Here is a 15205-nt window from a genome sequence, read left to right as displayed (position 1 = left end):
CCTGTAAAATACGGAAACTTCCGTGTACAACCCACATTTTTTTTCACTCCAATCACCAGAAATTGCTATTCTTATCGCCAAAATTGACAATGGGACATGTCCTATTATTTTGCAAAATAGACATTTGGATGCGGACAGCACATGGTTGACATGAAAATGAACGGGTCCATGTGCAATCCGCAAAAAAATGTGGACGGCACACAGATAGAAAATCCGATCACGTGCACGAGGCCTTAGGGCTTTTTCACACCAGCGAATTTTCAGTCCGGAGGCGATGCATGTAGTGAAACTATCGCATCCAGACTGAATCCTGACCCATTCATTTCAATGGGTCTGTGCACATGAGTGTAGATTTTCACGCATCATCTCTACTTTCATGAAAACGCAGCATGTTCTATATCATGTGTTATTCATTATTATTATCTGTTTTAAGGGTACTTTCACACTTGCGTTGCTGGAATCCAGCAGGCAGTTCTGTATGCAAACGGATACCATTTGTAGATTAGTCTCACAAATGCATTGCAATACTGGATCAGTCTATCCAGTGTCTCCTGGAAAAATGGATCCGGTATTTTATTTTTTACATTTTTAACCGCCTCCGGACCGCCTAACGCAGGATTGCGGTCCGGAGGCGGCAGCCCTGCGCTCAGCGACGCATATACGCGTCATCTCGCGTGAGAATAGATTTCCTGTGAAGGCACGCACGTTCACAGGATCGGAAGGTAAGAGAGTGGATCTCCAGCCTGCCAGCGGCGATCGTTCGCTGGCAGGCTGGAGATGCGATTTTTTTTAACCCCTAACAGGTATATTAGACGCTGTTTTGATAACAGTGTCTAATATACCTGCTACCTGGTCCTCTGGTGGTCCCTTTTGTTTGGATCGACCACCAGAGGACACAGGTAGCTCAGTAAAGTAGCACCAAACACCACTACACTACACCCCCCCCTGTCACATATTAACCCCTTATGAACCACTGATCACCCCATATAGACTCCCTGATCACCCCCCTGTCATTGATCACCCCCCTGTAAGGCTCCATTCGGACGTCCGTATGATTTTTACGGATTCACTGATACATGGATCGGATCCGCAAAACACATACAGACGTCTGAATGGAGTCTTACAGGGGGGTGATCAATGACAGAGGGTGATCACCCCATATAGACTCCCTGATCACCTCCCTGTCATTGATCACCCCCCTGTCATTGATCACCTCCCTATCAGGCTGCATTCAGATGTCCGTATGTTTTTTATGGATCCACGGATACATGGATCGGATCCGCAAAACACATACGGACATCTGAATGGAGCCTTATAGGGAGGTGATCACCCCATATAGACTCCCTGATCACCCCCCTGTCATGCTCCATTCAGACATTTTTTTGAAAATATTTTTTTTTTGGCACAAGTTAGCGGAAATTTTTTTTTTTTTTTCTTACAAAGTCTCATATTCCACTAACTTGTGTCAAAAAATAAAATCTCACATGAACTCCCCATACCCCTCACGGAATCCAAATGCGTAATTTTTTTTATACATTTATATTCCAGACTTCTTCTCACGCTTTAGGGCCCCTAGAATGCCAGGGCAGTATAAATACCCCACATGTGACCCCATTTCGGAAAAAAGACACCCCAAGGTATTCGCTGAGGGGAATATTGAGTCCATGAAAGATTGAAATTTTTGTCCCAAGTTAGCGGAAAGGGAGACTTTGTGAGAAAAAAAAAAATATATCAATTTCCGCTAACTTGTGCCAAAAAAAATATATTTTCTATGAACTCGCCATGCCCCTCATTGAATACCTTGGGGTGTCTTCTTTCCAAAATGGGGTCACATGTGGAGTATTTATACTGCCCCGGCATTTTAGGTGCTCTTTGGAATGTGGGCCCCTTTGCCCACCTAGGCTGCAAAAAAGTGTCACACATCTGGTATCCCCGTACTCAGGAGAAGTTGGGCAATGTGTTTTGGGGTGTCTTTTTACATATACCCATGCTGGGTGAGAGAAATATCTTGGCAAAAGACAACTTTTCCCATTTTTTTATACAAAGTTGGCATTTGACCAAGATATTTATCTCACCCAGCATGGGTATATGTAAAATGACACCCCAAAACACATTGCCCAACTTCTCCTGAGTACGGAGATACCAGATGTGTGACACTTTTTTGCAGCCTAGGTGGGCAAAGGGGCCCACATTCCAAAGAGCACCTTTCGGATTTCACCGGCCATTTTTTACACATTTTGATTTCAAACTACTTACCACACATTTGGGCCCCTAGAATGCCAGGGCAGTAAAACTACCCCACAAGTGACCCCATTTTGGAAAGAAGACACCCCAAGGTATTTCGTGATGGGCATAGTGAGTTCATGGAAGTTTTTATTTTTTGTCACAAGTTAGTGGAATATGAGACTTTGTAAGAAAAAATAAATAAAATCATCATCATTTTCCGCTAACTTGTGACAAAAAATAAAAAGTTCTATGAACTCACTATGCCCATCAGCGAATACCTTAGGGTGTCTACTTTCCGAAATGGGGTCATTTGTGGGGTGTTTGTACTGTCTGGCCATTGTAGAACCTCAGGAAACATGACAGGTGCTCAGAAAGTCAGAGCTGCTTCAAAAAGCGGAAATTCACATTTTTGTACCATAGTTTGTAAACGCTATAACTTTTACCCAAACCATTTTTTTTTTTTACCCAAACATTTTTTTTTTATCAAAGACATGTAGAACAATAAATTTAGAGAAAAATTTATATATGGATGTCGTGTTTTTTTGCAAAATTTTACACCTGAAAGTGAAAAATGTCTTTTTTTGCAAAAAAAATAAAAAAATCGTTAAATTTCGATTAATAACAAAAAAAAGTAAAAATGTCAGTAGCAATGAAATACCACCAAATGAAAGCTCTATTAGTGAGAAGAAAAGGAGGTAAAATTCATTTGGGTGGTAAGTTGCATGACCGAGCAATAAACGGTGAAAGTAGTGTAGTGCAGAAGTGTAAAAAGTGGTCTGGTCATTAAGGGTGTTTAAGCTATAGGGGCTGAGGTGGTTAAAAGGTCTGCCCATGCGCAGACCGGATCTGTCAATGTGGCAATTTTAATGCCGGATCAGGCACTAATACATTCCAATGGAAAAAAATGCCGGATGCATTCCGGCAAGTGTTCAGGAATTTTAGCCGTAGAGAAAAATGCAGCATGCTGCGTTTTTTTTTTTCTCTGTCCAAATACCGTAAAAGGACTGAACTGAAGACATCCTGATGCATACTGAACGGATTCCTTTCCATTCAGAATGCATTAGAATAAAACTGATCAGTTTTTTTCCGGTATTGAGCCCCTAGGACGGAACTCAAAACCGGAAAACTTTGACACAAGTGTGAAAGTACCAGAGTCCCCACTAGGTTTTTAGGTGCATATAGGTTATTTAGAAAAGTTTTTTTTTTTCCAAATTCAATAAAATGTGTGTCTGTAGCTATAGCGCCACCTGCTGTTTGTTCTTTTCCTTATTTCTTGTCCATCTCACTGAGCTGGTCAAACATGCTCAGTTTAAATCTTTAACTGTCACCAGCCATATTTTCTGTTAGAAGCTGGCCAGTTACAAAGAGTCCCCTGTGCTGCCAGGCTGAATATGATCTAGCAGAAGAACTGGAGCAGTGACTGTGGAGATCTCTGGATCCATGTGAGGTACAGGGCGTGTTCTAGCTTTGTTAGAAAGACATTGCCATGTACTATATAATGTCCGATTTTCATATTTCTTTTTATTTTTATCAATCATGGTTTAACCCCTTTATAGGACATTTCACCATTTATTGACTGATTGAACTCAGCTCTTTTAGAGATGTTATGAAAAACATTTTTAGTTTTTTTTTTTTTTTTACACAGTTTAAAGGAGTTGTCCAGCTATGCACAATTTGTAGTGAAGTGCTCATAGAGGTCTAAAAAGTGAATACTCCCCCCGCCACCATTTCAAACACTTACCATGCCCCCTCTGGTCTCCACTTCCTGGTTCCGGGCTTGGCATACATAAAATGGCCGCTCAATAAGCCATTCCCTGGCTACTGGTCTTTCCAGGCATTTCCTACATGTTGAAACCAGACCAGAAAAAAAACTGTGCAGTGGCCACCTGTTAAGTGTCTGAACATTGTGGAATCGATAAGGGCGAGTATGAATTCTTTTATATTTTTAAACCACTCTGAGCACTTTACAAAACTGTTGCCACACCTAGCTGAGCCCCCCCCCCCCCCCCCCACACCACAAAAAATAAAAATAAAAAAAATTGTTCATTTCAAAAGTATTTTCATTTTCAACTTCTAATAGACTTGATACAGCTGTGTGTTTGTACGGTTATTGGCATTGCTCGGTACACTTTCTACCCACGAACCCTTGTGAATATTTAATGACTCTGCCTGTAATGTGGACAATATAATAGGACACAGAACGGAAAATATAGAACGTACTTGCATGGGAGGATGCGAACAACATCTTTGGGTTTGTAGCTCTCTATGCACACCGCGCAGTTTTCGGCTTCAATGTCGATACCCTGGATTGACCCAAAAAAATTAAAATACAATTTTAATTTTTTAAATTAAAGCAATTCCGTAAATCACATATGAAGCAATGATTGCAAGAGGCCAATAAGAAGATGTGAGTCACATCCTGCGGAGATTACACTGCAAATATTTCTACCCTGAATGATGGCAGCCGCGCAGAAAACATTACATACTGACTTGTCCAGACGAATTCTCCTCTTCTACAGCTACTCCATAAAAACACACGTGTACATGCAGCACGGCCATAGTTTGCCTAATGATTCAGTCCAGTTCCTCCCAATCACTCTGTAAAGGTCATGAGATTTGTGGTTTCCAATTCTAACAGTATCATATTTAAAAAGCAAATAAGTGATAAAAATGCCTGAGTCAAGATGCAATGTAGATAAGTGGAACTTCTTGACCGAATATCAGCACGGTACAAAAGAAAAATATGCAAAAGTTCTACAATTTATGGTAGAACTCAAAATATGTAATTAATATATTATGGCACCGATTGGTGATGACGTCATAGGAATATCATAAGGTGCACTTGTCAATTTATGGTGGTGTATGTCTATATATAATCTGCATAAGCCAATACTTGTTAGACTAGACCTAGCACCAGAACTGCCTGACAGTCTGGAATCCTGGAGGAGAGCTGGGTTGGGAGTTAAAGGGGTACTCCGGTTATATAAAGTTAGTCCACAGAATAGGGGATATCAGTGAGGTCCTACCGCTGGGACCCCTAGTGATTACAAGAACGAGGGCCCGTACCCTGTGAAGTCCCCAAATGAACACAGTGGCCAGTCAGGCATGTGCGTGAATGCTCCATTCATCTCCATGGGAGTTCTAGTACTATTTCGCTCTGTGGCCTGTGCAGAGGTCATAGTACAGGGAGGCATTAGATAAGATAGTGGTGTTCATCACCTACTGTGAAGGGTGGATGCTGTGTTATCTATACAAAGGTGTTCTCATTGTAATCCTGTCTGTGATGATAATAAGATGACTGCCAAGAAGTGATCTCTACAGAACAGAACGTGTCAGCATATTCAGTTTAGTGTTCAAATGTGAAAACTGTAGGATTTATCCTCATTTTTCATCTTGGGACACCACCACCCTGACAAATCTTCATAGCAAAGAAAAATCTAAAATATGAAAGTGTTGTTGGTGCCAGCATAGTGAAAATTCCTGTGTCCTGCCTGTGTGTCTGTAAAGCAGCACCCTAGAAGCCCTCAACGTCAATGATTCCAAAGGAATGATAATTATTATAATGCATTCCACGCAATATTTAATTATTCTGTACAAAACAATAATGACACTGTAATGAATCACAATGGCAAAACAAGAAGCTACAGACTCCCTCATTAACACACTTCTGACTAATCACATTGCACAAGAAGTTCTAATTTTCTATAAGTTTTCGTATCGTTGTTAAACAGGTTGACTGGTCTGAAAAAATGAATTCTGATGATTCACTCCAATATGGAATTCGGAGTTAATACATCCACGCATTACATAAACAGTCCCCCGATTTCATAAGAATTGTTTCAGTGGCCTAACTAGAAATGACTGGGACCCTGAGTCAGCTTGAAAAAGGCCTCATTGAGTAGGCCGAAACGTTGCTGGGAATAAAGTTTTAGGGGTCTTCACCCTGCCACCGAAATCTGGAAGTGCTGCCTCATTCTTTGGAAAGAGATATCTATCTATCTCTTTCCAAAGAATGAGGCAGCACTTCCAGATTTCGGTGGCAGGGTGAAGACCCAAAAAACTTTATTCCCAGCAACGTTTCGGCCTACTCAATGAGGCCTTTGTCAAGCTGACTCAGGGCAGTCTTTAACGTGAGGCAAAAGGGGCAGCTGCCCCAGGCCCACTTGCTCCTAGGGGGCCCAAGGAAACTGCCTCTTGAGCCCCGCTGGCCACTGGAGGACCTTTCATGGGTCCATACTTTAGGACATTTAGGGCATACATGGGGGATGTCCTTGCACTTACTATTATTTCTGGGTGCCGCTCCTTTGCGCTGCTCTGGCCCCCATTACCTTGTCCCACGCTGTACGCTAATCACTAGCATCGGAACACTAGGGAGGAGACATCAGCTTCTCTCCCTGGGCGTTCCTTCTCACTAGAGAACACAGTTCAGAACGTCACAGCCAGGGATTAAAAAAAAAAAACTCCTTCTCCCTGGCTGTGACGTTCTGTGCTGCTGTTACTTAGCATACAGAGTGGGAGAATGTAACGGGGGCTGACGGAGCGGCGTCCAGAAAGAATAGTAAATGCAGGGACATCCCCCATGTATGCCCTACATGTCCTGCTACTTGGTTAATAAAGTATGGACCCATGAATGCGGCAGCGGCACTTTTGTTCTCCCTCTTGCTAAGGGTCCAATCAATATTAACAGAACGGCCCTGATGTCACTGTATGATAATGTTGAGGGGGCCCTGAAAAAAATCTTTTAGTCCTTCTCCTTGGTAGGCCCCTTTTGAGTTTGGGCCCCAAAGCAGCTGCTTCCTCTATAGCTATGCCCCTGAATTGTTTTATGCTTCGTTTTCTCTGCTGTATTTTAGTTGAAAAGTTCCCATCTGAATCTCTTTTGTGAATGAAATTTAGCCCAAAAAAAAGGAATTTGACGACTCTCACTCAAGTTATGATAACTGAAGCAGGAGGAAGACGAAGTCAAGGCAAAATGCGCGTCGAGGTGTGTTCATGGACCCCTTGCACCATGCTTCCTCAAACATGTCCACGGTTTGGTTATTGTTCTGAACTCGGTTTTTGTTATATTTATTATTATTTTTTTCCCCCTTTATGTTTCTCCTGGTCCTACAGCGACTTAGGGGTGGTTAACCCTTTGAGTGGGTATGTTCCATCATTCCCTCTGTAGCATTAGGTTTGCCATGTAGATCTGATATTATTTCCCGATATTGGTTGGATTGGTACAGGCTTATCTACCTTTGTGTTATGTACATGTATTTCCATCTTTTGTGGGAGTTATGTTGGTGCTTTGGGATCCATACTCAGTACGGCATTTGTGGACATTGTGCCATATCTAGACATTTGGCCCCATTTTACATGATTTATGTCTACATATTTATATATGTTGCAATAAATAATATATAATATTTTTATTTACTTTTTTTAGGCAAGGTTTTGAGTCCTGCTTACTTTTTCCCTATTAAACAGTTTTTGTATAGGTTGATGTTCAGGCTTAGTCTAGACCTATGTGCAAGCGGATCCACAGAAGGATTACCCCTATTCTCATTACAATGGGGCAAAGTCAAGATTTTTCCATGTGGAATCTGCATAAATAACAAGTATAGTGCAGCTTTTAAAATATGCGGCAGTTATTATCCTGTGCAGATTTTTCTGCTGCGGGTGGATGGAGTATGAGTATGTCCCACTCATTTGTCATCAGATTTGATGACATTCCACTGTAGAGGAACTTTCTGAAAAGACAGTAAGATAATACCCCATAACAGCTTGGCTTAAAATAAGAATAAGACATCAACGCAGCAGAATTTCATATATGCCACTGGGTCAGGTGCCGCACGGGTGACAGGTCACTGCTGTGCCCAGTGACTGCCTGCAGTAGTCACGTAGCCCCCGTCAACAGGATGTTGAGCTACAGAGACAGCCAGGGAACAATACAATGGAGCCGGAACCCAGCAGCGGGAACCCCACTGCAGGTTGGACACTGAGGTCTTTATAAAGTCTTGGATAACCCCTTTAACAGGTCAGACAAGATGGCCGCCCCCATAATCATGTTCAGAAAAATATAAATAAATCTGCAATCCGATATTGAAAACAGATTTAAAAAAAAAACAAAAACGTATGTTGCTATCTGGTTTTAACTGGCGAATATAATGTAAACATTGGAAAGAAATGGCCCTTCCCATATCACGCCATTTGAATTATATATCTTTTTACCTTCTCTCCTCTCTTTACTCTGTGCAGCTGAAGTTGGCTGATGGCTTTTTTAGTTTCTTTCCGATTTCCCTTTGAAACAAAGCACACAAAATGTGTGTCAGTAAATCACATTATAAATATCTTAATATAACTAAATATACCTGCACATGGTTGCCGATATAGGAATAAGAACAGTTGAAAATTCCAGTTTAGGCACTGTTCACAACACATTATGTAGCCCACATCGGAGGTATATGCAGGAAAGATTTCCAAAATATACCTCTGATAGAAGGCTAAAAGATATCCAACTTTATAGGAAAACAGTGGGATACATTACCAAAACAACAAAATAAAATTCGATTATAAAGACCTTTTCTATCTGTGCCCACCAACTGCAGACCCTAGAAAATAAACCGGGATAGCACCTCACCAGACTCGCTCTCTCTTTATATGAAGGGATTGTTGTTGGTTGAAGGGATACCTTGGCTCCTTGATTGTTCAGTCTAAAGTTCGGAGCCATGACCCACACAGACCGTTAGCTCATATTGCTAATATCGCCAGAGTCTCTTCCTGCAGTCCTCAATGGGGCCTGACACAGTCAATGGTGTCTCAAAGCAAGACCTTCAAAACAGTCTGGGGACATCAGTTGGTTTTTATGCCGCCTGGAGAAGCTCCAATAATGTAGATGGCCATTGTATGGAGCTTCCTGGGGAGAGGTCCATGGACAGAGCATCAGGACTCAAACAGGAGTATAAAGTCTACAGCTACAGGAAATCATCAGCAGATCTCCTTGGCTGTATTTGAGGGACGGTCCATTGGCTCCTCTTGCAACACCTGCTTCCTCAGTATCAGACTGCATTCTCTGTGTCGGGCTGTGCAGAGGAGGCAGCAGGGATAAGAACCCTAAAGGCTTGTTACCTTGTCTATGTTGCCTGGTAGAAGTTCCTTCTTGTCTAGCAACCTGTCTTTCAGGGGCAGCTACAAGAAGTCCTAGGTAGAACAGTCTTCTTGGAAGACTCCAGCACCTTAAGGCCTTATTCACACGTCTGTTGTTTCTTTCCTGATCTGTTCCGTTTTTTGCGGAACAGATCTGGACCCATTCATTTTCAATGGGTCCTGAAAAAAAAAAAATCAGACATTGAGCTGTCCGTTTTTTTTCAGGAACCATTGAAAATGAATGGGTCCAGATCTGTTACGCAAAAAACGGAACAGATCAGGAAAGAAACAACGGACGTGTGAATAAGGCCTAAGTGTATGAGCCATGTCAGGTAACAGTCTGCCATGTCCCGCAGTGAACTGTACAGCCCTGCACAGGGAGGGAGAGGGGGAGATTGATGCGCAGCAATTCCACCGCCTCCAATGACTGTATAGTACTTCTAATCCATGTTACTGGAGGAGAACAGCAGACGGTGAACTTCAGGAGGGCACTGCAGATTATTTTTATTTCTAATAAACTTTATTTCACTGTAAATATGCTCACAAAGTATAGTGGGCAAGGAGGGGTACAGGATGGGACTGTGCAGGAACAGGAGATACAAGTCAGGAAAAACCTAGGAAAAAGTATACATTTAACAGATGGGCTGGGTTGACATCACGATTTTCCTTATATGTTTTGCCTGTATACCGGGAAAGCAGCTGATGTGCACGTCAAATGTGTTCATAGACTTCTATAGTCAGATGAAGACCAAGAGTGTCCTTTTGGCCTCCATTGGGCTGTAATATATCAGTGTAGAACAAAAAAATATATATAAATCCCTCAAGATACAATGGCCCCAGGATACAATATTTTCAACATATAATAGTCTTTTCTGACCAATCGTAAGTTGAAACTAAACTCAGCATACAATGTCTCAGACTCCGATCCAACCAATCAAGGCCACTTCTCTGGTAAATAGCTGTATTAGTTGTTGGTTAGCAGCTATTCCTAACTGTCATATGTAAGGACTTGTTCTGTTTTAGTTATCTGCTTCTTTTTCTTAAAGGGACACTGACAGGCCGTTGGAGCATATAAAGTGACATATATTCTCCTATTGGTCTTAATATGCTTAATTAAACTATACCATTATCACCCCTCGCTGCCTTTCCATTTCTTATAAAAAGTGTTTTTATCAATATGCAAATTGACTTACTTTGTGCCCAAAGGGCCGTCTCCTAGTGCCGCCCAGTTCATTAGTATTCACTGCACTAGGCAGCTTTTTTTTTTCTCCCGACGCGGCGAAATCCCGCGCATGCCCAGTACTATCTTCTACTGGAGCTGGAGGGTGCCGGGGACCTTATCCAGCGCAGGCACGGAGAGACAAGATGAAGCTGATGCCAGGAAGATAGTACTGGGCATGCGCAGGATTTTGCCGCGTCGGGAGAAAAAAAAAAAAAAGCCGCCCATTGCAGTGAATACTAATGAGCTGGGCGGCACTAGGAGACGGCCCTTTGGGCACAAAGTAAGGTAATTTGCATATTGATAAAAACACTTTTTTATAAGAAATAGAAAGGCAGCGAGGGGTGATAATGGTATAGTTTAATTAAGCATATTAAGACCAATAGAAGAATTTATGTCACTTTATATGCTCTAACGGCCTGTCAGTGTCCCTTTAAAGCTTCATTTTCTCTCATCTTGGTTGACATTTTGGGGCTTTGGAACCGATAACTTACAATGGTTTCAACATAGAATGGTCGTCCTGGAACCAATTAATATTGTAACTTGAGGGACCACTGTATATGTTGGGGGCATTTCCAGGCTAATCATAGAAGAAAACCATGATCGACCAGCTCAACATAGCCACACTAAGTATGACTAAAGTTGACCACATATATTAGATAAATCTTGGTTGAACCCACTAATATCAGTGGAAACGGCGATAATCTAATTTGTGTGGGGACCGCCTTCCATCTCCTAACAGCAGATATTGAAGAAAAGAATAATCAGACATGCCCAACTGAATGTCAGTTATAAAATCACCTGATTTCCATACTGAGCTCCGGTATATAGGAAGCGTTGGATATAGTAGAATATTAACCAGGCCAGAGATATAATCATCATTGTGATGAAGGCAATGGCCACAAACACCACTGACTGACCACTGATGAATTCCTGAACATGTCTGGTTCCCACAGTGATGATCATCTTTACTGGTATGTTTCTCCTCAGAAGCTCCATGATATCCATTCCTTTTGGGTACCCAACCATTATTAACACAGTGTTACCAGTCCCTGCAAGAGATTAAAATAATTAGAAGCATTTTTTATGTACTATAAGGCTGGTTCACACTGAGTTTTAGCATCAGCCTGCCACAATATTCTGTCCAGAGAAAAAGTCAGAAAGAAATGGAAAGCAGGTCAAGCGTTGTCCAATGAATCCTTTGAACTGCGTTTAACCAACTGAAGTAAATGTACCTTTCACAATATACTTCTGTATACCCTTTTCGGTATTCGGGCCTTTACCCCCAATTAAAACCTTGAGGAAGGGTAAAACACAATGAAAACCCAGCCTAAAATACAGCAAGGGCACAAAGAAATATCTATAGGAAATAAAAGGGAAACCAGGTAACAAATTACCCGGCATAAACATACTACACTGCCTAATGGTCACATCCAGGATCTCTTTCGAGCACTCAACACCTTGGTTTTTAGCTACCAATGTTTCCAACAATATTCCTTTCTAAGACCCCCAAATGTCAGGGCCCACCTTCAGAGCTGCTCTGGAGAAATATTTAATGGAGAACCAACATGCTACATCACCTGCCAAGATGCAGCTGGTTGTCTATTTCTGAATTTGGAGTATTGGTGACATTACTCAGACTCTGGTTAGACGATGCAAGTACATGACGACATTTGTTCGTCATACAGATATGTACTTATTATACTACTATTCTCAGTAATAAATGTCAATGTCCTACCTTGGATCGGATGACTAATGCTTATAGTGAACATGAATATTGGTATTTGAGCTATTTGATAAGCTGAACAGACTTGTTCTATCTGTATTTCAGGCCAGACTACATAAGAGGCTTCTCCAATATAACAGACAATAGGACTTCTGTTCAGCTGGTAATGTAGTTATGTGCTGTTGCAGAACAGAAATTGCAAGATCAAAGCAGAGTGAAAGAAAGAACAATGCATAGGAAAGAATGATGCACAATCATTTAGTACAATGGACTGCCATGACTTACATCTAGTCTAATGGAAGACACGCATAACTACCGATGACTTCCATTAGTGACATGATATAGAAGGATTTATCAACTCCCAAAGGCCAAACAACTGGTGTAAAGAAAGAAAAAAAAAGGAAAAAAAAGTCAAACTCACACCGCCCTCACCACATTCCCAAAGGGGAACATAGAGTAGGAGTGGCCATATTTTAAAATATTTTTAAAGAAGTGATTACCAATTCATTCACCGAAGTCCAGCGAGAATTTTGGCGATATGAATTTTGCCTCCACAAAAGGCAATACATTTTAATGCTGAATGCAGACAGGTACAGCTTTAAAACGAAGTGACAGAACAAGTCGATCAAGACTAGTCAGTCATCAGTATCAAATCTGAGGGGGTACAACACCTGGGACCCCCGCCAATCAGCTGTTAGAAGAGGCCATGGGTGCCGCGACCTGTACATGGCCTAGTTACAGCTTAGCCCCGGTCAAGTCAACAGGGCAGATCTGCAGTACCAAGCACTGCCACTATATGATATACGGCACTATCCTTGGAAAGCTGCTGGGAGTCTGCATCGTTCACCATAGCCTCGGTGAGCACAGCCACTCCCTGAAACAGCTGATTGACGGGGGTGCTGGGACTTAGGTCATCATTATCACATCTGCGGGGATCCAAGTCATCATTAGCTTTTCCAGGATAACCACTTTAACTGAACTATAAGTATCGGTATCCATTTATAAATACCACCTTTGAGGGGATTGGTTGGAAGCCCCCAGATTGCACATTTTACAGAACATGTCAGGAAAACTCTCCCATTGAAGTCAATGGACATCTACTGACCATTGTGGTCTATGAGCACAGAGCAGCTATCACTGTTAAAACAGCACAGTCCTTTGATGTCCTATTCTTCATAAGTTTAAAATCTAAAATCTCTACCCCAGATAGATAAATGAATGTTAGACTGATTGAAACCAACTTGTGAGATCACCATAGTCATCAAATCCATAACAGACTAATTTAGTGGCCCAAATGCATGCATTTCCTTTTCCTCCCTATCCCATGTCCCTCCATATCCAACATGATTACACTAGCATAATAATATTTAGGCTGCACATACCCTTTAAGAAGCATCAGACCAAGTAACATTTATGCTGCACAATCGGTACCAACTCATTAAGCAGATTCTGCATTATAATCAAGGACTGGCCAATTGATGGGGGATCCCACCTTATACTTTCCAAAATGTCACAGAGGGGTCAACAACTTTGTATATTGACTGCAGTGTTACAGAGACCTCTGACCAGAGCCAAAACGGGTTTGGGTGCTTCTGTAATTAATACAGTATTTAAAAAGGGGTATTCCCATCCCATCCACAAAACATAACAAAAAAGATGCAGTCGCCACACCTCTATCTATATCTGGTTCCACCGCCACCTTCTTCAGCCTAGCTGCAGTTGTTGTAATTATGGAAACAGTCAAGAAAGCGGTGTTACATTGTTTCAGTAACTTTCCACTCCAGGGGGAAAGCCTCCATGTTGACATGGTAAGGTCAGTATTGTTATTGTATAACATGCCCTTATGACCAAAGAGATACCAATGTAGAATTCCCCTTTAAAATATCTATCTGAACATGCTAGCCTCATGCACAAAACAGGTTCCAGATGGGACCGGTGCGAGAAGAAGTTTCTGTACATGCTGGAGCAGATCCAGTCCATATTTGTTGGCAAAACGATGTCATGAGAACCACTGGGAAGTATCCAGAGTGTAGGTTTCCTACAACTGCTACTGTGAGATAAACACTATTAATAACCCTAAGGACACCGTAGACTCCTCACATAAGAGAAGGACACTGTTGACCTTGAGCAGGACACTAGGCACCTCACTCATGTACATGTGTGCGCCTTCTACAAAATCACACTAAATGAAGGCTCTCCAAGTGGGTTAGATTTACCAATACTGTCTAAAATTTAGACACAGATTTATCACAGTGGCCGATACTGGATGATTAATCTGGCACACCTTTAGGCTAAGTTTATACCACCTATTAGCCGACTTACTTTGCATCAGCATTTGGTGCCAAAATTCTGGCGTAGTGTGGCATATTAGGCCACACCCCTTGTTAGACACCTCTTAATAAACATGTTGAAAGATAGGCATTTGCACCCCAATTCTATCTCAACCTGAGGCCAAGTTTACATACGTGCCAAAATTCCAGTATTGATCCAGCAACCGGCATAGGCAGGACACAGCCGTATTCCCTTTACTATAATGGGGTCCCATTGGGTTTCTGCCACGGATATCAGCATTTTGCAGGACAGAGTACCGCTGCATAACCTCCGCTGCAGATGTGAACCTAGCCTTAATCAGAATTCTGGTGCATTTGCAGTATGCCTCAACGTATGAACTTAGTAGGGTGTTTTTTTTTTTTTTAAGATGGTGGGGTTCGTCATTTGTCTCATAGTAGCGCTGAGGGATGACGGCAGACTCATAGTTATAAGACTGGTGTATTCATGAGAGGAGCACTCCCCTCATCCCTTTCTGTGATGACTGACATTCTGCTAATGAACTTTAAAGAGAATCTGTTACAATGATCAAACCTATAAATTATGCATGTTCCATAGCAGAGGAATTCACATTTTTTATT

The 15205-nt window shown here is 41.8% G+C and overlaps 1 protein-coding gene across 1 annotated transcript in view; it reads right to left on the bottom strand.

Annotated features, from left to right (window-relative positions):
- Positions 1–15205, bottom strand: part of RNF149 (ring finger protein 149) — a 61368-nt gene that overhangs the window by 12105 nt on the left and 34058 nt on the right. The window contains exons 2-4 of the mRNA XM_040425024.1: positions 11372–11622; positions 8437–8505; positions 4447–4529 (exon numbers count right to left, since the gene is read on the bottom strand). Of these exons, the coding sequence (XP_040280958.1) occupies positions 4447–4529; positions 8437–8505; positions 11372–11622 (403 nt within the window). The remainder of the gene's footprint in view (positions 1–4446; positions 4530–8436; positions 8506–11371; positions 11623–15205) is intronic.

Source organism: Bufo bufo, chromosome 3 (genome assembly GCF_905171765.1).
Source record: "Bufo bufo chromosome 3, aBufBuf1.1, whole genome shotgun sequence".
NCBI classification, from domain to species: domain Eukaryota; kingdom Metazoa; phylum Chordata; class Amphibia; order Anura; family Bufonidae; genus Bufo; species Bufo bufo.
Note: the sequence above shows the minus strand (reverse complement) of the source record. Positions and strands in the feature narration are given on the sequence as shown.